The sequence below is a fragment of the Lissotriton helveticus genome, chromosome 6 (genome assembly GCF_964261635.1).
Source record: "Lissotriton helveticus chromosome 6, aLisHel1.1, whole genome shotgun sequence".
In the NCBI taxonomy this organism is placed as follows: Eukaryota; Metazoa; Chordata; class Amphibia; order Caudata; family Salamandridae; genus Lissotriton; species Lissotriton helveticus.
In genome coordinates this window covers 1,342,581,728-1,342,609,367 of record NC_136067.1, presented here as the reverse complement: position 1 = coordinate 1,342,609,367, position 27,640 = coordinate 1,342,581,728, and the positions used below count along the sequence as shown (strand labels likewise).

At 42.1% G+C, this 27,640-nt stretch overlaps 1 protein-coding gene across 1 annotated transcript in view; it reads right to left on the bottom strand.

Moving 5' to 3' along the window:
- CAPN9 (calpain 9) overlaps window positions 1-27,640 on the bottom strand; it is a 281,553-nt gene that overhangs the window by 142,315 nt on the left and 111,598 nt on the right. Inside the window, exon 6 of the mRNA XM_078649072.1 lies at window positions 15,004-15,087. Within this exon, the coding sequence (XP_078505198.1) occupies window positions 15,004-15,087 (84 nt within the window). The remainder of the gene's footprint in view (window positions 1-15,003; window positions 15,088-27,640) is intronic.

Below are 27,640 nucleotides of genomic sequence, written 5' to 3'. Positions count from 1 at the left end.
AACTGTGTATCATGTGATACAACAATTGAAGGCAGTGAATTCCTGCACAAAAATGTAAGATGGAAAAATGAGGGGTTTTCGAATTGTCGGACCCGGAATGTTGTGTACGCAATTATCTGCGGCTGCGGAAAATTGTACATCGGAAAAACCAACCAGCAGGTTAATATCCGCATATTACAACATAGGTCACGAATAAAAAATAAAGTGTTGACCGCCCCAATGGTTCAACATTTTACAGAAAGGGGCCATACTGAGACCGATTTTAAATGGACGGTCCTTTACAAAACAACTCATGCCAAATACCCCAAAGACGTTGATGATGTCTTACTGAAAAAGGAGGCCTATTTAATATTGCGATTTAATAGTATCCAAACAGGTTTGAATACTATGTCTGAAATTTCCAGACTATAAAAATCCGATCCGCTGTACATTTATATAGTGCTCCAAATGAGAGATCTACTGCAGTTGATCCCCTACTAATACACTCCACAGACAGGGACTACATATCCCATAATTCTAGGATATCACGTGATGCAAGTATATACCACGTGTCATTCAAACATGGCGCACTGATAGCGAGCCGCGGTTTTTTTGACTGGCGCAGACCGAATGGACACGAGACCGGGCCACAGCTCGAAGTGTGACAGAACCTGGTGAATCAACATAGATGCGGAAAAGGGAAAAAAACATAACGGGAGGAGTTGGCGGCTGCTAACTGTTTCCCTTTAACTTTGATAGGATCGTGAAAATCGAGGGGATGCAGCATTAAAATACACTGTATCTAAAGAGAAGTCGGAGAGAGCAAACCAAGCGCAGAGACTAAGGTACACTCTCAATGCTGGGCACGGGGTCGGTTTAATACTAAATAGGACCTCAGTAGTGACACTGATCATTTTCTTCAGGCAAACAGACAGGAACACTGCTGTTTTCAGGATCCTGGGCCAGAAATTGAAAAGCATGAGCACGGAGTACCGATTAATACCGAGATTGAAACATCCATACCTTACAGGTACAATCCAAGAGTGCTCATGGCGTTTTCACCACAGGCTAACTGTTAAGGCTGACAACTAAAATTAGATTATTGGCATCTTTCAGAAACTGTCTACAGAGCCACAGAAAAAAGTGAACCCCGGAAACTCGCTACGAATTAGAACAAAGGTATTCCTTTTGTAACCAAGTAGCACAGGGCAGTATTAAAAGGGGATGTAAATAAGGTATAGACAAACTCATTTTTTCATTTTTTATTTTGTACATAATTTGCAGACAACAAGTGATAAAGCCCTGATGAGAACTCGCAAAATGAAATAGCAAGTTCGAAACGCGTCGGCAAAAAGGAGGCAATTACTTTCTAGTGGGAAGGAACAAATTAATTATTGTATTGACTAGAACATTGATGTATTCGATAAGTCAAATATATTTATCTTATTGAATTTGTTTCTATCTCCTTTTGAAAGTGATTTTATCTCTCCTTTTGAAAGCGACTTTATCCTTTAAATTGTATACATTGCAAAGATTGATTTTTTTGCTTTATAACAGTGCAACATGTATGTATGTGCATAGAATGAATTATTGTTTTTTTGTTTAATGTTGTGAATTGAGTATATGTGTAATGTTTAAATGTGATGTTTTTCTCAAACAATCGAACTTTTATAATCAAGTGAAAAAGTAAGGAAAAAGTAAAGGGTATAAATAAACTATACCGGACAAATCTAGGAATAAGACTGATTTGTTGCTCTAATTAATGAGCTTGAATAAATAAACTGTAGGGCCAGCTCCTTGTTTTTCAAAAAGTAGTATATGGTCCAGCTGACCCCACGTCCCAGGACCTACCTCCCCATTTTTCATAAAACCCTTAGAGGCCCTGCACCCTGACCCCCGCACACTGCATTTCCAGACTGAGTGGCCTGGTGCAGAACTGAACAAAGTCTCGACATGGCACAGATCCCTGTGTGCCAGGCCCACACACCCACTGCCCTGGCAAACATCAGTCACCCCTCTAGCTATGTGCCCTAGGCCAGTGCTGAGGGCACAGGTGCATGAGCCCTGTGCCCCTACAGTACCCAGGGCCATCCCTGGGCACTGTAAGTGCAGTGATGCCATTAACAGTATATGGTGCTGGGAGGTTGTCATTACGAACTCCACAGCACTATAATGGCTACACTGAAGACGGATAAGTTTGATATCAAACTTCTCAGCTCATTAAACGCACACTGGTGCCAGTGTGGGATTTAATGCAAAATGCACTACAGAGGGCATCTTAGAGATGCCTCCTGAAACCTAACCTACAATCCACATCTGGTCTGAGAGGCTGCCTAGGCTGCCACACAGCAGACATGTTGCTGGACCCCTGGGTGGAGGGCCCCCCGCTCTCCTGGGCCTGCAACAATGCACATCCTGGGTAAGGTGCTAGGCCTCCTCCCCAGGATGGGCAGGGGGAACCTTCAAAGGCATACCGCCTTTGGGAGCTTCTCCAGACCACTTGCTGTACTCAGCAACTGGCCCCTACCGGTTCTGACCCCCACTCTGCCAGCAAGACTGGCGGGAAAACCTACGCTAGGAAAGGGGGTGCGCCAGCCTGTGCCAACTCCACCCCTCAGGTGGGAGAGGCGAGGTGAAGCACAACTCCCGGCTCCGGCCATCTTGAAGATGGGGAGCCCTGCCCAATTAGAGATAGGCTCCTGCCCCCCTCCCACAGGAGAGGAGCAGGATAGGGGGTATACTCACCCCAGGACAGGGACCTATTGGTCCCTGCCCTTCAACGCCCCTAAATGTAGTATTTAGGGGCACCCTGAACCTTCCTTCCTCAGATCCGGATTTAGAAACAAGAAAGAAGACCAAGAAGCAGCTGCTAACAAGAGGAGGACACCAACTGACTTGGCCCCAGCCCTACAGACCTGTTGATCCTTGAACCTGCTCCTGCTAAACCCCGGCGTCTCCTGTGGACAGCAACCTCAAGAACCCCGGAGGACCTGCCTGCCTTGACCCTCTTAGAGACTGGGACTCCCACGAGCAGTGGCTCTGCTCAGACAGCAATACCCCTGGTGCCAGCCAGGAACCGCAAATCCAGCCCACTCAGCACCTGCCGAGCCCGGCCTGTGCCCAAGTGAATAAAGACCCTGAAGACGTTCCCCCGGCGATTCTGACCTGGAATCCAATGCCCAAGGACCCTCCTCGACGACCCAGACAACGTTTGCAGTTTCAGAACCAGGGACCCCTCCTACCGCGACCAGCAGAGGGTAAGATTTCCCGACGTCCAAAGACACCCTTGCACCCGGTGCCCCTGGCCACCTGTGCCCAATTCTGGGGTGCCTACCTACCCTCCAAGATCCCAACCTACCCCTCGAAGTGTTGGTCATTCCAGAAGATCCACCGTCCCCGGGCCTGCAGCCTTTGTTCCCTTTTCAAGATCTCCATTGAATAACATTGAGAGCCTGACGGCTCAAAAGCACCCTGCACCCAGCCGCCTGAGTGCCCCTGGCACTGCAACCTGCATCCTATCCTACTTTCCCATGTGCCCTGAGCAAGTGACCAGGAGCCCAGCTCCCACAGCCGCGTGGCCTGCTATCCAGCAGCCACCAACCGAAGGCCCCCTGCCTCTCATTGGATAACATTGGGCCTAACTACCTCTGCACCCGGCTGCCCCTGTGGCGCTGAGGGTGTACCAACTGTACCTACCTGACCCTGGGAGACCCCCCGAGTCTAAAAGCCAATAGCTCACTTTCCTTCCATAGGCTAACATTGACTGGTTTCATTTGGAAATTCTTCTGTGTTGATTTTTGGAACTTTAAAATTTTCACCTAAAATCGGCCAAACAACGAATTCAGATTTACTCACCTGTTATCAGGAGAGACCTCAGTACTGCACCTTTTAGCCCAGCACCAACCCTGAAAAGTAATTTTAACCGTACTTACCAGTAACCTGCATTTTCTTCTATTTGAAACCCATGACTGTTTTTCTGTGAAATTTCTTCTGTGTCGATTTTTGAAATTACAAATATTCTTTAAAAATCGTACCAACTACCAAAACGTAATTACTTACCTGTTTTAGATAGAGGTCCCAGTGTTGAACCTAGGAGTCCAGTACTGGATTACAAAAGTAACGTGAACATACTTTGCCTGCAAATTGAATTTCCTTCCATTGGATAACATTGGTAATTTCAACTGAAAAAGTTTCAGTGTCAACTTTTAAAATACAATAAAATTCCTTTAAAATCACTACTGTAACCAAAACGCTTTTACTTAACTGTTTACAGCTCATGTCCCGGGACTGAATCTAGGATCCAGTCCTGTGGTTAGAAAAGTAATCTACAAAGTAACTAATTGCATTCAACTAGAAATTCCCATTGAGCTCAATGTTGCATTGTGTTTGCAATTGTGTTGTCTATTGCAACAAACTAACTATTGCATTCAAAAAGTCTATTGCCTATTTGAAGAGTATTTAACTAAAGTAGCTCATTCTGAGAAAGTATATTTTGCTACCTTGTTGGTTCTAAAATAAAACTATATCTTTTGATACAACACAATCTGCCTAGAGTTCAGTTCTTGAGTGTGTGAGACCACTTGCTGACTGAGTGTGTATAACAAATGCTTTACACGGTCCTCTGATACTGCCTTACTGCTCGACCAAGCTACCACTTTAGAAAGTAAAGTTATATCTAACTGTAGCCTCTGCCAAACCTCTGGGGACTGGGGACTCTATACACACTGCACCTTACTTTGGTCCAGTATATATAGAGCCACTGTCCTACAATTAATAATTATGTAAATTGTATAATAACTATACATCTTAGTTATATTTTCGGTGTGGGCTGCTGAATTTGTTGGATGTTAAGGTGGGAAGTTAATTAAGTAATAAGTAACAATTACCTATTAATTAGTTATGTAATTGGTTATCAATTATGTAAATTGTGACACTCATTAATTTCCATTGTTTTTTAGGTGTGAGGTGCTAGGTTTGTAGGGGTATAGGGTTGAATGTTAACAAGTTCTAATTAAATAAGCATTATTTTTTAATTGAAAATTGATTATTACATTGTTTATGAATTTTGTAAATTCGATAATTTTGTAATTGGATTAGGAAGAGGTGTGGTGCTGCAGCCAGAGTGGCTGACTCTGGAGCGCGGGGCTCACGGTTCAATTCCTGATGGGCAGCTCAGCTCATCATCATGTGACTGTGGACAATATCTCACTTAATCTTCCCAACGGCCCCCAGCGCCTTGAAACCTTAAATGGTGATATGGTTTGTGTTTTACATGTATGGATTATTATTACAAGAATGGATAATTGTTGATTATTATTTTAATATTTATATCTATTTTATGTTAAGGAATAATGTTTATATTTAGAGTTGTATATTGTTTCTCAATTAATAGGGTTATTCTAGAATGTAACGTGTTTTAAGTGAAGTACTTTACCTACTGTTAAGACTTGAGTGGGAATAGAAAATGTTATTGCTCTGAAATCCAACGATTTCCCTACTGTTGCACAGATTTAAGTGGGAATAGTAAATTTTACTCCTCCCCAAGGTCCAACACTTTTCCAACTGTTGCACAGACTGGAATGGGAAGTAGTAAAATCAATCCCTCTAAAGACCAACGCGTTCCCTACTGTTGCACAAACTGGAGTGGGAATAGTACATTTTACTACTCCTCAAGGTCCAACACTTTCCCTGCTGTCGCACAGACTAGAGTGGAAACAGTAAATTTAATCCCTCCGAAAACCAACGCTTTACCTACTGTTGCACAAACTGAATGGGAATAGTGAATCTTATCTCTCCGAAGTCCAGCACTTTCACTACTGTTGCACAGACTGGAGTGGGAATAGTAAATGTAATCCCTGTTGCACAGACTGGAGTGGGAATAGTACATTTAACCCAAACGAAGTCCAACGCTTTCCCTACTGTGTACAGACTTGGAGTAAAATTTGTAAATATTACCCCTCTGAAGTCCAACGCTTTCCCTACTGTTGCTCAGACTGGAGTGGGAATAGTAAATCGTATTCCTCTGAAGTCAACACTTTCCCTGATGTTGCACAAACTGGAGTGGGAATAGTACATTTTAATTCTTCGAAGTCCAACATTTTCCCTACTGTGCACAGACTGGAGTGGTAATAATAACTGTAATACCTCCGAAGTCCAACGCTTTCCTTACAGCTGCACAGAATGGAGTGGGAATAGTAAATCTTACCGCTCAGGAGCGCAGTGCTTTACCTAGTGTTGCAAAGACTGGAGTGGGAATAGAAAACTTAACCCCTTGGAAGTCCAATGCCTTCCCTACTGTTGCACAGACTAGACTGGGAATAGTAAAAATAATCCCTCCGAAGTCCAGCACTTTCCCCAACGTTGCACAGACTGGAGTGGGAATAGTAGATCTAACCCCTCCAAAGTCCAACACTTTCCCTACGGTTGCAAAGACTGCAGTGAGAATAGTAAATCTTACTTTTCCAAAATCCAGCGCTTTCCCTACTGTTGAACAGACTTGAGTGGGAATAGTACATTGAATCCCTCCAAAGTCCAGTGCTTTACTTAGTGTTCCACATCCTGGAGTTGGAATAATAAATCTTACCCTTGTAAAATTCAATGTTTTTCCTACTGTTGCACAGACTGCAGTGGTGATAGAAAATTTAACTCCTCTGAAGTCCAATGCTTTCGCTACTACTGCGCTGTTTGTAGTGGATATTAATATATTTACCCCTCCGAAGTCCTACAATTTCTCCACTGCTTCATAAACCTATTATTCCCAGACGGTAAACATCGTTTACCCAAAAAACCGGAACACCGCATGCCATTACAACACAGTTGTTACAATAACCACGTTGTTACAACGCATGCCATTACTCCACAAATTGTAACAACGACTTGCTCTGGGGGTCAGAAGGTAAATTTTACTTTTTCAACATCCAGCGCCCCCCCTCCGCGAGCAAGTCGTTGTTCCGACTTGCGGAGTAATGGCATACGTTGTTACAACGCGGTCGTTGTTTTGACCGTGTTGTAATGGCACGCGTAATAAAAGCCTGTGCAACAACAAGGCACATTCGTACCAGATTCCAATACTTGTTCTAATATTGATTAAATGTATATTTTAAATATTTGTTCATAATTTTAATTTAATAGTGATTGTTTATGTTTCTCTTTGTTTTAAAATTTTTATATATTTTTTTGTAAATGCGTTTTTTTGTTTTTCAGAAATGTTATTTGTTTAGTAATTTATTTAACCTTTTGGAATTGAATAGCTAATATTTTTCCGTTTTGTTTAAAATATATACACATATATATATCTATATATATCTATATAGATATATATATGTGTATATATAAATATATGAATATACGTATGTGTGTGTGTGTGATGTGCTTTTTATAGTAGTAAATGTTAAGAATTAAGTAAAAAAATTATTATAATGTAAAAACATGTTTTAATAATCTTGTTAAAATATACAAATGTGTATATATATATGTAGACATACACACATACATATGTATGTGTGTTCATATAAGTATATATGGTATTGAATATTGGTGAGATTTATTTAATTTACAGTATAATGGTCTACATTGAAATATTTTAGATGCATTACTTTAAACTATATATACTAAAAATAAATATTTAATTATGCTTTTTAACAATTATACTGTGAAACAATATATATTTTTTAATATATTTTTGTATTTACCAATATAAAGATAGGAAATCGATATTTTTTTCACAACATTTCTGTTACATGATATTGTTGATTCTGATATTATGTCAGCGATTCTCTCCACTGTGAACTTCCATTATGTTAATGGCCCTGTTTCCTCACCTTCCCCCAGGAAGTACTCATTGTAAATCAGCCCTTCAGACTCCATCATTGTAATTCAATCTTTCATTTATGACCAATGATTTTCTGAGCGTACCCGACAGTACTAGGATCCACCAGAACATTGAGCTTGTTCCCTCCTCTAGAATCAGAAATGGGGAGGAGCAAGATGGCGGACTGAAGCCGCCACGGAGCTCAGCCGAGTGATGTCTCTCGCTTCCGCACCCAAACCGAGCTGAGAGGTGCATGCATGTTGTAGCGTTTTTACAGTGTTACAGCGTTACTACAGAGCTCATGGAGCTAAGATACAGAAAATATCTGTTAGATACCTGAAGCTGTACCCTTTTCTGAAGTGGAGAAGAGGGAGCACGGATGTGGCGGCCTTTCGCAAGCAGGCTTGGACGTTTGCTCCTGGCGTCTCGATTGCTCTCCTGGAAGCTGGGTAGCCGGTCGGCGGTTGACTGGTCGGGATTGGTTTTTGCTATTGTTCCGGCAGCGGCTCCACTACCGCAAACTAGAGTGTGATGGCACCACCGAAAACGGACCCAAGGAATACCAGTGCCGGAAAAAACGTTGTGGCGGGAGAGATGAACACTTCGGATGGCGGGGGCATGGTAGAGAGAATTAATGTGGAGAAGCCCAGCGCAGCTGTTGGAAGACCGCTATCATGCATACTGCAGTCTGGGAAGGCAGCAGAGCTACTTGCAGGCAACCCAGAGAAGGATAAATTAACCAGTAATCAAATATCCGAGGTTTTGTTGGCAGCCATCTCAGAAGGTAACATTGTTACGATAGATACTGTTGACACTGTTTCAACTATTACTACTGTTACTGCATTGCCTCAGATGCCTCAGTTGCCACAAATGCTATTACCAATGCTACTATGGATATTCCCCCACCTGCTGCTGGAAGTTTAGATAATAGTGACACTAATGCAGGAGCAGGGAATGGAGGGGATTTGTCGAAACAGCTAGTGCATAAAACTGGGGTATCAGACAGGAGCCCCTCCAATTTACTTAACTCACCCGGATCTGATGAGACTGCTCAATCGAAAATAGTGGCAGAACTGGGGGCAAGAGTCTGCAATGCTATAGATGGTATCGCAGGTGAGGAGAGAGATGGGGAAGGCGAGGAGACGGATTCATTTGATGACATCGAGGAGCCAACGGAACTCGTGATGCAGTCGATAGATATCGTCAAACCATCTATAGACAAAAAGGGGAGAGGGAAGGCGAAAAACAAAAAGAAAAAGAAATTGCCTGCTGGCCAGAATGTGATGACACCATGAGGGAAGTCAATCCCGGATAATAGCCCTCTGCGTAAATGGATACAAGCAAAGGGGGGCGTCAAGAGTATGGCGTCACGAATCTCGGGCAGTAGTTCTACTGAGGGCATTCCAGCGAAAGTTCATTCGGTGTCCTCGGTGGTAGATAGTGCGAAGATGGGGTTCCCGGATAGAGCAAGATCTACGCACTTAGGCCTCAGACCTGCTCGTACTGAGGAAGGTACTCAAGGCACCCAGGTGGTGGCTGTAATGGGGGATGGCGCAACAGGAACAACTGGCACTCAAGAAGTTATGACACCATCGCTATGTCAGATATGGCAGTCACTGAAAGAGCAAAGGCAGGAAGCTCAACAGCATTATACTCAGGTTCGCGAAAATAATAACAGAGTACAACAGTCCTTACAGGAGATGGCGAGTAAGCTTGGAGGTCTAACCCAGGATATTTCAGAGTTATAACAGAGGGTTCCGGATACGGAGGAACTATCAGCTCTTACAGATGGTCTTACAAAGAAACATGATGATCAGATCTCAGCGATACAGATTATACTGGAGGACATGGAAAACTGCCAGCGCCAACAAAATCTAAGACTTTTTGGTATCCCTGAAGGGGCGGATCCGAGGGCCGATATGGTGCAGCTATTTCAGAAGGCCTTCCCTGAACTCTCCAATTGGGACTGGGACTCTCAACTGCAGAGGGTTCACAGATTACCATCAGCCCAAAGGAGCAAGGGGGGCAATACCCACGACCATTTATGATTTATTTTGGAATTTTTTTGTTGAGACAGGCAGTTGCATTGAAAGCTCGACCTAATTCTCCGGTAAAAGCTGAAGCAGTTACTTTTTTTGTCAGATCGGATTTAAGTAAAGCTACAATGGACAGACGTTGGAAGCTGCTCCAATTCATAGACCCGATAAAAGCCCTTGGGGCGCAGGCCTTTCTACAAGAACCTGCGCACTTAAAAGTTCTTAAGGATGGTCACTCTTACTTTTTTGTTGGAGAAAAGGAAACAGGGCAGGCAGTGGCCAAGTGGCAAATGGAGGCTGCATTGCAAAAGTAGAATAGGGGTCATAAATTATCAGTCTTGGACGTGGGCACGGTCTTAAAGCTTACTTAGCTAGTGTCTGGGTATCTTGTTTGAATTTGCAGGGGGGGTATTTGGTACAAAATTATTTACCTCCTAAAGGGATGGGCAAGTTTTGTTAGCTATGTCTTCTGGCCCCCTTTACTTTTTTTTCCCCCGTCTTTTGATTGGTATAGTCATAATTAGGTCAATCCTGGGCTAATGTAAGCACTATCTCAGAAGGAAAAAAATAGTTGTTTATATTTTATGAGGGAGTACGGGGACGGGCATCATGGCTGAAGCTCCGCAGGGCTGCCCTGTTAGCGGCAGCTGGATAAAGGGGGGAATCCTCTTCTATGGGACAGGGCGGAGGGAGGGTTTGGGTGGGGAGTGTGGGGTGGGAGGGGAAAGGGGGGAAAACGGGGCAAAACAAATCATCACTAGGGCATTGCTGGTTTAGCGTAAATGGCAGGTTTCAAGCTTTTTTTTCGAAGGCAACATATTAAGGATTAGTATATGGGAGGTATTGGAGGTGGTAAGGAGGGTACAGCTAAAAGTCAGGAAATGTTATCATGAATCAGGTTAAATGTATGGTCTGGAATGTGGCAGGTCTCAATAGTATAATTAAACGAAAGTTGGTCCGCGAAGAGTTGCGAATGTACCAGACTCTTGTTGAAAAATGCTCAATAATCTTTTCAATGAACGCAAATTGCAAAGTTGTGGTTATTGACGTCAGAATTTTATAAAAAACTATCCATTTTGGGGGAATCCCATTTTTCCTGAGGTGTTTTAGGATCAAGCAGGTAAATCTTTGGCGAATTATGAGTATATGGCTTGGGCTATCAATATAATGATAGAGGGATTAAATCATTTGAAAATGTATGTTTAGCTTATAAACTTGCGGTCCACTTTTTTTTCAAATATCTGCAGATCAAAGATTATCTGGCCTCCAATGTGGAGGCAAAAGAAATAAAACATTCAATTGTCTGGGACTGTATATATGGCGGGAAGTCCAAATCTTTTATCGGGTCAATGTAGGCTCATTTACATAGTTTTAGACCAGAAGGTAGTGAGAAACTAGCAAACTTTGGGGATAATGGTTTTACCCAGAATGATTGAACAGGTTTTTGGCTACGTCAAGGATTCAGTCCATTCTGTCAGTTTGCAACTCCAGCAACTACGTATTACCTGCATGTTGTACTACACCCCGGCTAGAATAGCTAACTGGGCCCAGGGAAATAAGATGGGGGATAAGATAAATTGCCCAAAATGTGGACTATATGCTGATAATTTGAAACATGTTTATGGAATGTCCAGAATTGAGGGGGTATTGAAGAAAATTGAGCAAATACTTCATTCTAAGTTAAGATTGGATTATGCACTTACGAATCTTGAAATTATGTTGGGGTACAAAGATGATGCTCCAGCAATAGCGTGCCTTTTTTCAATCTTGATTGCTGCTGCTAGATTGGCTATTGCCAGGGTATGGGTCTCTGCTACACCACCTGTGGCAGAGGATTTGTGGGTGATCATTAGAGATACTTATGGCTTAGAGGCAGCACTGGCAAAGGCAGCACCTCCAGCTTGGCTCATTAGCCAAGCTGGAGGTGCTATGGAGACCATTGGCTCTGGATGGATTAATGATGTAAGTATTTGTTTGATATGAAGGAAGATGCGTCTCCCTTAAACCTCTCCGTATTTGTTATGAACTTGAGAGCTTCCTTTTTCTGTTTTGTGTATTTATATCTGTTTCTCTTTTTCTTTCTTCTTTTTGCCTGATGTATAAACTATAAAAACCTCCGGTTTATGTTTATTGTATAAATATGCCATTTTTTAAAAAAAAGAGCTTGTTCCCTCCATGCAAGAGTATTAGACATAGCTCTGCTGTCCCTTCGGTTACCCTGTGCCTTAGACATTTTCCTTGTGGTCTTGTCATTTTTTTAATGGTTGCATAGAAGTGGCAGCCATGTGACTGAATCTAGGATTTGGATGGAGAATCAGGGTGAGATAGCGGGAGAGCCTCATTGAGCTGGCTGTGTTGGTGTACTTGATTAAGAATCTATCCCTGATACTCACCCTCTCTTATGACTGACATCTGGGTTTTCTTCAAGTCACCTAGGCCTCATTGCCCTCCATGCATCTCCTCAGAAAAAGAAGCAACACTTTGCTGACTTTTCCACCAGCTGAAACCAGATCAATCCAAAACTACAAAGTGATATTTATACATCAAAGATCAATCAGTTCTTCTGCGGACTCGATGGCTATGTCATGTTAATATCTCTCTTATTAGCTTGGCCATAATGGCAGCTTTATTCACAGGCCTGCATTCCAATATTAGCCTTCCAATATTATTTTTACCCATTACTGTGCGACTATGCTATCATACACACCATATTTTTATCCTTCTTAACCACTTCTGTAATTCTTTTGTACATTTTCAGGCTCTACCTGTTTGCGCACTGTGAGTTGTCCTAACCTGTCTTTGTCTAATTTCTATACAATAAGACAGACTGATCAGGACCAAAAAGGCCAACAAGCTACAGTCTACTCTGAGCAAAGATGCACAAACCTACTGGAAGCATTGGAAAACTGATAGCCATTTGAAGCTTCTGCTCAATTACATTTACTGTAAGGAGAGTGAATTTACCTCTTCCTGGGGTCATGCCTTCAACAAAAGCTAAATACAGTTCCACACTGATGTAGATTTATATTGTGTGGCCCTCATTTCTTCTCTTGTCCTTGAAATCTTTAGGTTTCCTCAATTATTCTCCATTGTATTTTCGCTGTTCCATTTCCTGGCAAAGGTGTAATTTAAATATGTATGTTTGTGATGAAAGCATTAAAATCCATTTTTTCAACTCACTGTTTTTTTGCAGTTTTTATAGCTTGGGAAATTTAATTTGCCCTTAGTTTTGTGGTCTTAGCATTCTGAAGCATTTGAGTGAAATTCGGGGGTGTTTAGCTGTCTATAGAAATTAGACTGATTATCTATTAAAATCTTTGTAACTGCGATGGCGAACGCTTGGAGAATCGTGGCAAAAAAAACTATGAAGACAACGATAGCACATTTGTTTTGTACCTCGTACTATAAAAGAATAAGTGAAGGGGAGACGATTGGCGGATCTTGCTTTTACTACTGTCTAAAACAAGCCTTTGGTTCGCCATTATGTGGAAAGTTACATGTATTGTACAGTGATTACTTAAAGATTTAACTAAACTGTCCAGAGATTCCAAGACAGGACCATATCAGAGATATTGGACTTGAAGCAAAAATAGCCTTCCTTTTAAATCACAATTGAATTAATAGCCTGAGACATGGGTATCATTTTACTCACATTATCTCCAGTTTGGAGTTTGCACGGATTTAAAAAGCGAAATAACGTTAGCATAGGTTCAGATCTTGATTTCTGCTATTTGGAGAATAATTCGTTTGATAATGTATTGATTTCTTGCTTTGCTTAGCAGATGGTCTTAGGAATGGGTATCAAATGTGGTTGAAAAAGAACTTGATCAATCCAACATCTTCAAGGTTCTTGCATCAAGTAAAATGATATAGAGTGAATCTCAATGGAAATATTTAAGTTGTCAGAGGTTGGGATGAGAACCTGTTATGGATCCTGCTGTCTTTATCCTACATTGACATTCCTGTTCCTGGGCTGGGATGTAAAAGAGGGAGGTGTGAGTAGACAACCTTGATGAATACCTCTATTCAGTCTATCCTAATAACAAATGCATAGTCTTTGACTAATTAAACAAAATGTGATCTAATTCAACAAGGACTAATTATCAATGACCAATGGTATCCCATGGCACTTCAGTACCGTCATCAAAATTTTTTTTTTATCTATCAAACTCGTTTTCTGCATCCAAGACATATAATAGGTCATTTATTTTTTGGCAAGGGCTTTTAAATATGGTTGTAGTTTTTAGGGCAGAAACATTTTTATTCTGAAGTCAATAACCACAACTTTGCAATTTGCGTTCATTGAAAAGATTATTGAGCATGTTTCAACAAGAGAGGTATTTAAATCAACTTTGGTAATGAGTGTTATAACCTGAGTAAAGCTGATCTCTTAGTTCTCTGACTGTGTACGTTTATGCACAGCTATAACAAATTGGGGGTGAGTGTCTAAACGATTACATGAATGATGATAATATGCTTTCAAGTTGAATTTTAGGATCTTATTTATAGTGACTTGGTGGTTGCAAACCCAGAATTACAAGTTTTGCGACTCTTAGATCACTTTTTCTGATGTACCAACCAGATTTGGTCATTCATTAACTCTTTCCAAACTGATCTGCAAACGGTCCAAACGGGACCTCTTCCCATTGAAAATCAGTATGACTGCTTCAGGGGTCAATGGGACCACTGTCTGCTCTCACTGCAGTTTTCCAAAAATGATGACTTTTTTTATTGAACCAGATCCCTTTAAGGGACTGTTGATATTTTGTAGCTGTCAGGTTGGTCCAATAAACTGGTAAAGGGCAACTTTTACAAATTCCCCAGTCAATGGAATGGGAATTATAAATGAAAGGCATGAAATATGAAAGGCAACTTTGGTTTCACAGGTTTCAAACTTGTGAACGTACTGGACGTGGTCAGTAGAGGCTGAGAACACTTATTAAGAACGTTTCGAAATATGTCAACATATATATAGGGGCATATTTCTCAGTCAGACAACTTTAAGAACATATTCACAGTAAAGAAAACAAACTCTCTCTAGCATAAATCAATTACATAAATCCAGTCTATGGGTGACGTGGGATTGCATATATCTAATTAAATTCAATATTAGGCTTCACTTTCATGATTTGTCGGTAGACACATTGATTCATTTATGAATAAGATGTTGGAACATACCTCATCTACTCCTGTAATGGAGTATGCATGACCTTTAACAAGGCCTTGCGGAGTTTTCGCTTCCGTTTCAGCTGCACTTGTGATCTAAGGATACAGTAATTTAAATAATTGAATAAGTTATCTCTACATTTACAGCCATGTATTAAGCGATTGCTTAGATTTTGAAGCATTGTGAGCACAGAAATGAGCACTGACCGTGAAAGATGAAGTACATACTGGTACTTAGGAAGCATAATAAAAATGGAAATGTATAGGCAAAATTATAATTTATACCCAACTGGGCAGGTATAGAAAGCGAGAACTCATAGAATATCTAAAGATCACATATATCCAAAGAGCTAATAGTTCATATTATCAACAAGCACATGTTGTCCTCATAAATATAAATAGTTTCCCAAGCAGAACTATATGTATGGAAATAATTTACACGAATTGAAAAACGGTATTAATCTGTGTTTAATTTGTACCTGTGGTTGCCAGTAGTGGTTACTGACAATTTTTGGTGAACTGCACTTATTTATCAAAATCAGACTTTGATCCAATTTTTGGCGAACTGCACTTATTTATCAAAATCAGACTTTGATCCAATGCAAATGACAGAACGTCAGCAAAGGAAGAAAGAAAGAGGGAGAGAAAAATAGCAAAACAGTGGCAATGGGAAAAAGCAGAGCTAAAACAACCCGGTAGACGTAACTTAATAAAAACCAGGGGCCGATTCCGATTTCGGACGGAAGGGCTCCGAACGACGTTTGGAGCCCTTTCTCCCGTATCGGAATGTGCCGTCCCGATTCCTTTCCGACCGAGCCATTCCGATGGGCTCGGACGGGAGCAGAGACAAAGAATCTGTCAGGAGGCGCACTGACAGTGCGCCACCTAAAAGGCGGCACACTGTCAGTGCGTCCCCTGATAGCAGCCCTCATGAGAGGGGAAAGGGAGTCCCATGGGCACCCCAAGACATCCCCTTACAGATGTGTGCAGTCACTCACTACACCTACCTGCAAGGTGATCTCTAATCCCCCTTCAAAGTGCAGGCGGGTGGTCGCCAGCACAGTGAAACACGGACCGGCTTCAAAGTAGCCACTCCATTTTTCACCTGTATTCATGGCCCCCCGGGGCAGCTCATTTCCTATAATGCCGCACCTTTTAAAAGGTGCGCCCAGCGCTAAACAGGAAAATGTGCAGCCTACTGTAATACGGCCCCAGGAGTACTTCAATTTTCAATATAAACTTACACAAAGCATGCCATCTGGGGCATTTGCACAATTAAGTTTTAATCATTTTATCTTCTTCACAGGGAAGATATTTTATCTTTAGATACACCTCTTACCCTCTCTAATAAAGGTGAGATTGTTCCTTAAATCCTCTCCTTCTCAGAGTGGGGGTTTCGGGAAATTACTTGCAAGAGTTATGAGAATGCCCATAAACATACAGCTTTGCAGTTGTTCACCAACTTCTTGTGGGCCAAAAATGAAATACACTATGTCTAGACCCTAATCCTAAACTCAGTAAATTTAACCTGATCCCAACTGGCAAATTTGTTTTGCATTTAAAAAAGAGATTTGTGAGCAGAAATTTCTACAAATCTTCATTCTTTAAATCCGATCATGAAGGTTTCTGCCTGCAAATTATGTTTTTTAAGCATCTTAGCCTTCCTTATGTTGCAAAAACACATACATCTGCCCATTAGATCCAAACTTTATGAGGAAATATCGAAAGGAATTTACTCATACAATGGCACGAGCTTTTTAAAGTACACCCACATTTTAATTTCAGTTGCTGAATTAGAGATTTTCTAAGTTTAAATCACTGGTGCTGGAGGTAGGGATCCAGGGTGCTGCAGCACCCTCAAATTAACCAGGCTGAATTTCAGAAGGTAGATGGGAAATAAAAATGCCTTCACATTTTCGATCTTGCCATATTTGCAGTGCATTAAAAGACAGAGTTCAAAGGTCAGGCTATGTCTTATGACACATTGCTGCTTATTCTTTAAATAAGAAGATTTGTGGTTACTTTTCTTTCTCTGATTGCAATGTGACAATCTTGCTGGGGTACAGGAACTGTGAATGGAAAGGCTGTAGGATGTTATTTTTTTTTCTAACACAACACATTTTGAATGAACTGTACAAATGTTTCAAAATATACCAGCAGTTAGGAAAGCATGAAGCACATGTTTTGATAATTCAGACTTGTGAAGAAAGCTACAATGTTAGTAGGACCAAAACAAAGCAGATTCTCATATTGGTTTTGTTCAAAGGATAAATATTTGCTGAACGAAGCCTGATTCATTTCAATGGAAAACGTGCTGTCTGTAAACGGCAGTGCACTACCACACCATACTTTGGTAATATATTTGAGATGGAATGCTCCAAAACGCACCATTGGCTACAGCAGACCACACCCTTACCATTCTCTTTCTGAATAGGCGTGGCACACTTGCTACACTCGTTCTCTGTGTGACATTTGGATTTTTCACAGGCCCTGTGACTTCTGTGATGGCAGCACACCCACTCTAAAAACTGTTCCAGCACAACTGGTTTAACTACGTTTTTATCTGTCTTTTCATAACAACTAGCATAGAGAACTGCAAAAAAGAAACTCCCTTCCCTTCCTGCCCTTCCTCCCAACTCCCCCCCCCGCCTCCCCCCACTAAACTCTCTCATTTGTAACCCCACCCCCACCCTGGTCCTACTTCCTTATTTAATTTCTTTATACAGTTTTGCAGGTTGCACGTTGTGATTATTATCTAGCTCACAAATGGTGTATAGTTGGTAGCTGGCTCTCAGATCGTTTTATAACAGATTTCTAGTTTAATGCTCCCTAGAAAATTTAACTATCTTACAGGCACATACATCAAAGGATTTTGCGATCGCAAATGGTGCGAATCACAAAATTCGTCCATTTGCGATCGCAAAATCTGCTTTTGGAATGCATGAAGGGTCCAGGCCCTCGCAATTTAAGAATTCGCAAATATTTGCGAATTCTCAAATTGCAATTGCATTTAAGGAATCGCATTTTGCGATTCCTTAAATGCAATGCATGAAACTTTAAAAAATTGCGATTTCGCAATTAAGGGGAGCAAATTACCATGAGGTTGAACCTCATGGTAAATTGCGAAAATTTTGAAAAATGCACTTTTGTGCATTTTTCCAAGTTTCATGTTGTGCACACACATGCCCTAAGGGCATGTGTGTGCACAACATATGTGCACAGATTGATTTCAGGGGTGCAACAGGGTGTCCTTGCGACTCTCAAATTGCGAGTCGCAATTAAGGAATATTAAGAAATCGCAATTTTTTTTAGCAATTTCTTGATGCATTGCATTTTGCAATTCCTTAATTGCGATTCCTTATTTTTCGCAATTAAGGAATCGCAAAATGCAATATTGATGCATGTGCCTGTTAGTCTCTTGAGGCAGGTTAATTCTTTCAAATCTGGGCCCCGATGTTTTCTGAACTCTCTCTCCTGATCATGAACATTTTTTTAAAAGTTTTTCCCATCCACAACACCCACCAGTTTGTCCTCTGATTTATTTTCAGTGGACCCTGCCGACTGCCCCCAGACACCGATTAGGGCTTTTGTTTGATACCTTTTTACCCGAGTTAGAGTCTTTATAATCTGGTCACAGCCATTTGAAAGGCAAATAAGCATATTTAAAAGGAGTCAGGATGCATCTAAATTTGGTGAATATGTATTGCTTTCTGAGAAAGAAACTCAATTTTAAGGAAGGTTGCATGGTAATGATTAACTAGTTGTATGATCCCCATAATCAAATGGCTCTATTGATATACATTTTGTTGGTGGCTTTTTAGAGGAAATAAACGTTTGCAGTTAAATCACCCCAAATTATAAGGAGAAAAAACATCTTAAAAAGGATGAGAAGTAACTGCATGCAACTTCGACGGATAATACCCCTAAAGGCTCAACCGTACATTATAATGATTGTGCTATGCCACAACTTAATTGTCGACATTAAATATACTTTAACTCAAGTGAAACTCCAGAATATCACCTATTGTAATAAGGAACTTTATAATCACTGATGTAACATAAGCTACTAAAGCTTTAAATCTTCCATAATTCCAGAAGTACAATGTATAGTTTGGGCTGAATGACTTATGCTGATGGTTGTTGAACTTTATACGGATGTTATTGACCGTTCTGAACCTCATCATCTGGTCTTTGTAGTGCAGATCTTGAAGGTCCCCAACAGTCCTACATTTGTTCAGTGCTGCAGGTGTTAAGCTTAAATCAGCCTCAATTTCCTTCCAGCCTTGCCATTACCAAATGGATTTGCGTTCCTAGTTCTAGTTACTGGCAGACATATTGCGTGTGGCTGGACTGGTCAACAATTTTCTTAGCAAGAGAGAATTTACCTTTTTGACATATTTCACCCAATCACTTTATTCTTGTCATTTGGTATTTTGAGTACTGAAGTAACTGAAGCTTTCCGACCAGACCCCTACTACACTGTCTGTGATCTGAGAAGAAAGCTGTTTTTGTATAAAGTTTAAAAAGCGGAAATTTCGGTCAGTTAACTGATGAGACACAATTAGTTTGTTCAGCTTAACCATGGTTAGTTCTGGGGTGCTAGAGTGAAGGCAAAATCATCCCCACTTGTGCCTGAAAGGTAATGTGCAACAATGCCCATGTTTTCTGTAGCACGATGCCAGGCTTCTTTTAAAAATGCAACAACGATAAAAAAAAAGCTTAATTGAAACTTTTTTTAGTCAAATACTACAAGCATTACATATGCAGTGTACACGTAATGCAGTCTGGGATTAGCAATGGAATAATTAGATGTGGATTATCTATATGATTTATCATTTTTTTTACATAAAGCCTGCCAGTAGCTTAAACATATCATATAGAAAAAAAAAACTTATTTCAAGAAGAAGCTTAAATATGTTAGATATAAAGAGCCAATTGCGCAAACAGTAGATACATTTTGTGGTATATAGTTACCAATATGTTAACTGACAAATGAATGGTTTGAATAAATTGATGTTAAATACTGATCATGTGGAGTAGATCTTATTTCACCCAAAGGTGTGTGACGCATACATAATTGTTGGCTGTGACCATAGGTGTAATTCTGGTGGGATGGGGACCTTTTTATAAGCATTTAGATCTGAGCTGTTGTCAGAATGAAGCTATTTGGGAACCCTGCAGAGTATTACCATACACCTTTCATATATCCCCTCCCACCCCCTTCAAAACAGATCCAGCTGCAGATCGGGATGTCGATAAATTCCAAGCTTGGCATTATAAATAAAGTCAAAGCTGATTGTCTGCATTATTAGACCAAATATCTGCAGGCTATTCAGAATGTGGCGCACTTTTCCTGTGTGTGCCATGGTGCACCGTTAAGCAGGTGTGCTGGGTTCAGACCGGGAAAGTGCGCCCTATTATGTTAAATGTGCTGGCCTTAGGGCAGCCACAAACTTGTGCTGCCCTCAGGGCGGCACATTCAAGAGAAATACAAAGCAGCTGTTTAAAACCTGCTGCGTGTCTCTCTCTGCAGACGGCAACCCGCCTGTACTTTTAAGAGGGATTAGAAATCCCCTTGCAGGTGGGTGCAGTGAGTGACTGCACCTGCTTGCATGGGGATTTCTGGGGGATCCATGGGACCCCCATTTATACCTTCAGAGGGAAACCTTTATTGGTGCACTTTCAGTGCACCTCGAAAAGGCTAGTTTGCCTCTGCACCCACATCTGTAATACACGTGAGCACAGAGGTAAAGAGATTCCCTCATTTGCATGGGGCGACACTCCCATGCAAATGAGGGAACGCCTTCTAATGATAGCTCTGGCGTAACATGTACGTCTGTGAAATCTGTTTTACAGAAGAGGCAGCAGAAGCGTTCGCTGCCCCTTCTGTATTACCAAAGTGCCCTGAAGGTGACACAAAGTGGACCCAAACACCAGTTTCGCCCCCAGGGCACTTCCGTAATACGGCCCCTGATATTCTTTTGTATTTGGCTTCCCCTCTATGTAGTGTTCGTTCTCAAGACTTGTGCACATATTGGCTTTTAGGAAGACATTTAAACATTATTGTCCTGCCGTATACACTGCTGATCATAAAACATTTTGCTATTCTAAACAGCAAAATTAAGACACATTTCCATGCCTCTAGGTTTAAACCATGGTGCATGGCAATACCAAATGCAATGGTAAGGTACAGACATTCTGCTCACCTTAAAGGAAACCATTTGCATCTGCACTTGATCGACTCAAATATCTTGGTGCCTCCACAAAATGGTAAGTTCTTTACAGATGTACAGAAAGATGAATACTAGTCTTGACATCAGCCCTCTCTGTGCATCTGGATCTAACTTGCCTGGGTACTTGATTAGAACCCGAGTGTTCATTTGAGGTTTCTGACTCCACATAAACTTCTAGCTGCTTCTGGAAGCTTAGTGACCCTTGCTTTGAATAAGGCAATTCTACATTGAGCCAAGTTAACCAATGTTCTGTCACTATGAAAACAACTTGGGGCCTGATTACGATGCCGTTCTGAAGGCCTCCGACTCGGATTTGGCTTTCCTGGATCCGATTTGTAGGACTGGTTTCCGACTAAATCGTACACAGGTCCGAACAACCATTACGATGCAAGGTCTCGTTCGCGTCGACCGAATTGTTTCCGGACCCGAACGGTCTGTACGACTCGTTCGTACCCAAATCGTGCCGCGCAATGGAGCCGAATTCTGACCAAGCGAGTATGATGCACGATTTGGACAGCTGCTTTGCCTCGGTCTCAGCAACACAAAATGGCTGTCGGAATCGTACCTTGGGCGCCCGTAGCAGGCCCCCTTTCACTAGGGGGCCTCAGAATCTGTCATGGAGTGTGCCCATATGCCCCCCCGATCCAGGCATGCACAGTGTGTGGTGCTCGCCACAGGGTGTACGCTTTTCCCCACCCACACTTTTTCTGCTATGGGGGTCTGTGTACGTGTCTGTACACAGGCTCCCATAGAGTTCAATGAGAGTCTGAGTGAACCGAGTCCGAAGCATACGGCTGTCTCGTACTCGCTCGTTTGGACTCCCAGAGCACATTTCGCTCGGAAAGCCCTCTGGATCCGAGTCGTACGGAGGGCTTTCCTAGCGAGATTGTAATCAGGCCTTGGGACATTACTTTCTTTTGCACATAGTTTCTGCTTTCCTCTAGTCTAACATACTTACAGTTACTCCCACAATTAAAAAACCCTTACTCTGCAGAGTTACCTTCAATGGCTATTAGCTGAAAAAATTTAAAGATCCCACACTAGCTATAATGGGACTGGATCTCTATTTTTCTCCACACCTACACCAAACATTATGCTTGTGCCGGAAGGTTTACAATATTCCAGAAAACTATTACAGATTTCAAGTCATTTGAATGAACCACTATTACTGCTTTAATCATATGCAATAACAGCAGTCCCAAAGATAGCTTTGAATCACCGGTGGCCTCCTATGGAATAATGATTCAATTAGCCTAGCTGTAACTTGCTCATGCTAATAAATGCCTCCCTTTCACATCTTCGTGACAAGATGAGAAACTGTTGATAGTTGTTTACATTTTTGTAACAGCTGAAGGCCATCTTCTTTGTTTCTCATGATCTAAGTCTCTGCACACCTCTATGCTCCCTTTCTTTGGTTGTGACCACTTTTCTCTATGACAGAACCGTCCGTATGCACCTATGCATTCTTGCCCTGCCTCTGATTGCTGGGAGCTTTTTGTTCCCAAGCATTCTAGTGGAAATCCAGGCCGGCTAGAACTGTGATTCATAGATTACATGTAAAAATATTTGTTTCACAATTGTTTTGTGAGAAGATTTTCTTTGATTTTTTGATGAACTTAGTCGTAAATTATCAATTATTAATGTTACACTTGGAATGATTTTTATCAGAGATTTAGAAGTGTGTTTAATAATGTAGTTCAGTCGCGCCACATGTTGACAGGGACAACATTTTTATGAATATGGATGCTGATTTGGTGTTCAAAAAGACAAATAAAAAAGAGAAGCAGAATAATGATTTTGATGAGGAGGCTAATTTTATTAATGAGTCTTTGAATTCTACATCTACTCCACATATAGTAAGATCAGTGAAGACAGGTGGCACTAACTCTGGACCTGATACGGGTGATTGAGGAGATGGTGGTACAGTTGTGCAGAGGTCTACTACTACTATAGTCGTACCGAGTGCACTGATGCAGACAGCGATGGTTGCTGTGTCTAGCACAAGTGGAGATACCAATTTGGGTGTACAGATTCAAGCTTCCACGCCTGTAAGAACAATTGTAGCTGAAGAAACTCTTAAAGAAATTAACATTCGTATTTAAAAAATTGGATGTGTTGAAAGGTTACAGAGAAATTGTTACTTAAGTAGGTTATTGACTTACAATGCTGATGGAATTAGATATTTGATTAGAGAAGCAGCCAGATGTACAAATGAAGCACCTAATAAATTAGATCAGTTGGGTGATGAATTAGAGTTTGACATCAGCAAGATAGAAAAATGTGAAATGAAATAAAAAATGGACTTGACACATGATGAAATTAAAGAGATGGGTTTAATCACATTGATTGCCCATATTAAAACATTTAATTGAGGAAAAAAGGGATTTGGGTGGTTTGAACACATTTTGAGAAAGATGGAAGAAAAGGACAACAAATAAAAAGAGAATGAAAGGGACAGAAGCTAGGGTGAGAGCTTTCTCAAGGGATTTGGAAATGAGGCCCGCGCAGTTTTAGAGTTTTCCTTGAGAGAAGTTCATGGAGGGAATTTGTGCATGTGCTAGGAACACATTTACTAATAATTTCACTAAATCTAGAGAGGATTCAGTAAAATAGTATGAGAGATACACACATTTACACACATTTCTCATGCTGTGGACTGATTTAAATATGCTGTTGAAATTGTTGCTCCTAGTCACACGTGGTTTGAGTATAAGGCTGTTGTTGGATGGTTTACACAAGAAACAACTAAGATTAGGCCTTGTGGTATTCTTTCTTAAGAGGTAAATACCAAATATAAGAATGTGATAGTGTACTTTAAAAAATGAGTTCCTAAGAAGGATATAAATTGGAATAGGATTTTGCGAACTAGAGAAGAGCCGAAAGGGTCAGTGCATTCCTTTTATGAGATGCTTATGCAGATTTTCAAGAGACATAACGGAGTGATGTCCTTGGAAAAAATGGTGCCAGTGGATTTGTTTGTTTCGGCTTTCATGATGGGCTTGAGGCCAGGTAGAAGTAATCACATTCAGCATAGTGATTTGTAATGTTATGTTACGTTATGTTACTATGATTTGTGGAGCGCTACAGCTGCCTCAGCAAAGGGGCGTCTCGGCGCTAAAACCAAAGAACGCTGACATAAGCAGATGGAACGGACACGGACAATGGTGCAGGGAAAAGCAGCATCTTGATGGCCTTCCTGAATTCTAAATAGTTACTAAGGCCACGAGTATGCGCAGGTAGTGAGTTCCAAAGGATGGCCGCTCTACTTTGAAAAGAGCGGCCACCAGCACAAACTCTTCCTGTCCGGGGAACCACCACCAAGTGCTGACCCTGTGAATGGAGAGGTCGTGAGGGAACATATGGCAAGAGGAGGTAGGCCAAGATGGAGGGGGTGGTCAGTTTCAAAGCTTTAAAGGCGATACATAAGGCTTTAAATTCAATACGCCTGGCAACAGGTAACCAATGAAGACGACAAATGGCCTCAGACACAGAGCAAGGTTTGCGCAAACCTAGAAGGGTACTTGCTGCCGCGTTCTGTGCCCTTTGTAGCCTCCAAATCTCCGCCTTGTTGGACCCCAGATAAAGAGAACAGGCATAATCGAGTCTGGACAGTACAGACGCCTGAATGATAACCTGACGCGTAGGTGCAACGAAGTAGCCCAACAGGGGTCTAAGCCCCAGTAGGAGTCAAAAACAGGTCCCTGCCGTCTTTTTTGTTTGGACTCGGTAGTTAAGAGATGAGTCCAGCCAACCCCCTAGATTTTTCACTGCCTGCTTGGGAGAGGGGGCCCTGCCAAGCTATCTGGCCACCAGAGTTCACTCCACTGACCATGATCCTTTCCCACCAACAATACCTCTGACCTGTTACAATTCAGCTGGAGACAGTTGGTGGTCATCCACCCGGCCACTGCCGCAAGGTTGCCCAGAAATGTAAGGGCGTCCCGCTCGGTGTTGTTCGAGAGTGCCACCACCAACTGTGTATCATCAGCGTAGGAGACCATGGTCAGACCCCTGCTAGTGGCTGCTACAGCCAACGGTTGAACATAGTTACTAAATAGCAGGGGGCTAAGGGACGAACCTTGTGCCACCCCTTGTTTAACAGAGTGTTCACCGGAGGCAAATGGGGGGCTGTTACCGAAAATGACCTCTCATTGAGGAATGAGGCAAGCCACTCTAGGACCGAGCCTGCAATTCCTGCTTCCTGCAAGCATCTCAGCAATATGTCATGAAACACAGCGTCAAAAGCGGCGCTCAGATCCAACAAGATCAGCACAGACGTTTGCCCTGCATCCAATGCTGACCAGAGATGTTCTGTCACGGCCAGAAGAGCGGACTCCGTGCTTTGACCAGGTCGAAAGCCGTTCTGGGAGGGGTCCAGTATGTTATTCAAGGTCAGGAAATCTGACAGGAGGGAGTTCACATATGCCTCTGTGATCTTTACCACCCAAGGGAGCAAGGAGATAGGGCAGTAGTTCTCTGATTTGGCCAGATCAAGTGCAGGTTTTTTAAGTAGGGGAATTACCTTGGCCTGTTTCCATGCTCTAGGCAGAGTAGCCGTGGCCAGAGACCCGTTTATCACCTGACTCAAGGAGGGTAGGATTGTAGGCAGTACTTTCCTGAATTGGTCTGGTTTAAGCGGGTCGGTGGGGTAACCTGACTTGATCCTACTACAAAGTGTTAGCAGCTGATCGACCGGGATAGGTGGAAAGGTATCTAGAGTATAAGCCTTTTGACAGCACCGTGCTGCCGGCACGTTACTGTGTCCAGCTGGAAATGCAAAAAGTATAGATGAGATTTTGAAATTGGCAAAATATGGTAGAGACTATATTAATACAATGCAGAACAGTATTAAGGAGAAGTTGATGATTGACCCCAAAAAAAGCAATTGGAAAAAAGCTTTTGAAAAGAAATGGGTGCAAATATGAATTTTGTTCAGTCGTGTATGAATGGAGTGAATTAAATGCAGATGCAAGGTGGTAGTAGTGGTGACGGTATCACTGTGTATGTTGAAATGACAGGGCTGAGCTCCTGGGGCCCCCTCCGGCACTGGCAGGTCTCTGGCCTGAGAGCTCCAAACTGGGTCTGAAGCATGGAGGCCCTCCTGCATGTACTTTGCACAGGGCCCCCTCTAGTTTTGGTGCGCCACTGTATGATGCTGTGATCAAAACATAAGATGAGGATTGCATGTTTAATTGAACCACCAGAATAGAGAATTTAGTTATTACCAGTTTTTTTTCAACCTTTATTATTGCATTTGTTGAATTCAAAGAAACACAGCACACAGAGCATGTTGCCAAGTTCAGGTGCCTCATTATGCATCAGAGTTGATCGACAGTGAGGTCCCTCACAGAGTAAATGGTATCACATGTTTGATGTCTATAAGTAAACATAACTGTGCGTGATCCAGAAGCTCACTTGGTAGCCATATCCTTCCAATGCCACACTGCTCTGCATACCCTGGTCTGATTCAGTGTCCGAGTCTCTGTGTTCATTAAACATGTCCAGCATTAACCTCCAGGCCGCCAAATCCTTGGCAGCTCTGTCATCAGTCAGAGAAACTCGCAGGTGTTGTTCATCTGCAACTCCCCATTCAAGGACATCTCTGACCCATGGGGCTCCACTCAGGACCCCATCCACCCAATAGCCACTCTGCTCTTAGCAAGAAGCAGCACTAACTGTAGGAGCTTATACAAAATCTATGTCCTATGGGCTTCACCACCATGCCCAGAAGACATGCCCCAGGATTTAGAGGGACAATAATGCCGGTGATCTCCTTAATTCACAGCACCACCTCCTCCCAGAAGCTACATAGCCCTGCGCACTGCCACGCCAGATGCACAAATGTGTCCCTCTCCACCCCGAAATGCACACATCAAGCTGCCCTACTGGGGTCAAACTCTTCAGGGCACATTGGATGGCAGGGATATCACTATTCTTAATACTTACGGCCCCAATGTTGACGATGGGTATGCCCTCCGGGGGGCACCCAGTCAGATGAGTGGCAGGAGAGATTGCTCGGGAGAGGGTGTTCCCTGATGCAATCGACTCACAGCCACACCTGCACACCTCATGGGGTTTTTTCCTCAGCAGGGGCACAACAGATCTAATAACAAACTACGTACTCGGCTGCCAGCAGGTCACAACACATTGGGGAGTCTAATTTTAGCCACCCAGGTTGTTGCGGGTGGCAGGATGATGCAGGATGGGATAAGTCAGCCAGGAGCTGCTCAAAGATGCATACTGTCGACCATCTTGCGATACCATGCCCCAGTTATTCCCAGTTTTAGCAAAATAAGACCGGTCTTTGGACAGAAGACATACTGTCAAAGATGAGGTATGGGCTTTTACTGGAAGCAAGACTGGATTGAATAAAAGAGCAAAGCAAGTTAAAATAATAGTTAAGCCAGTTGCAATAT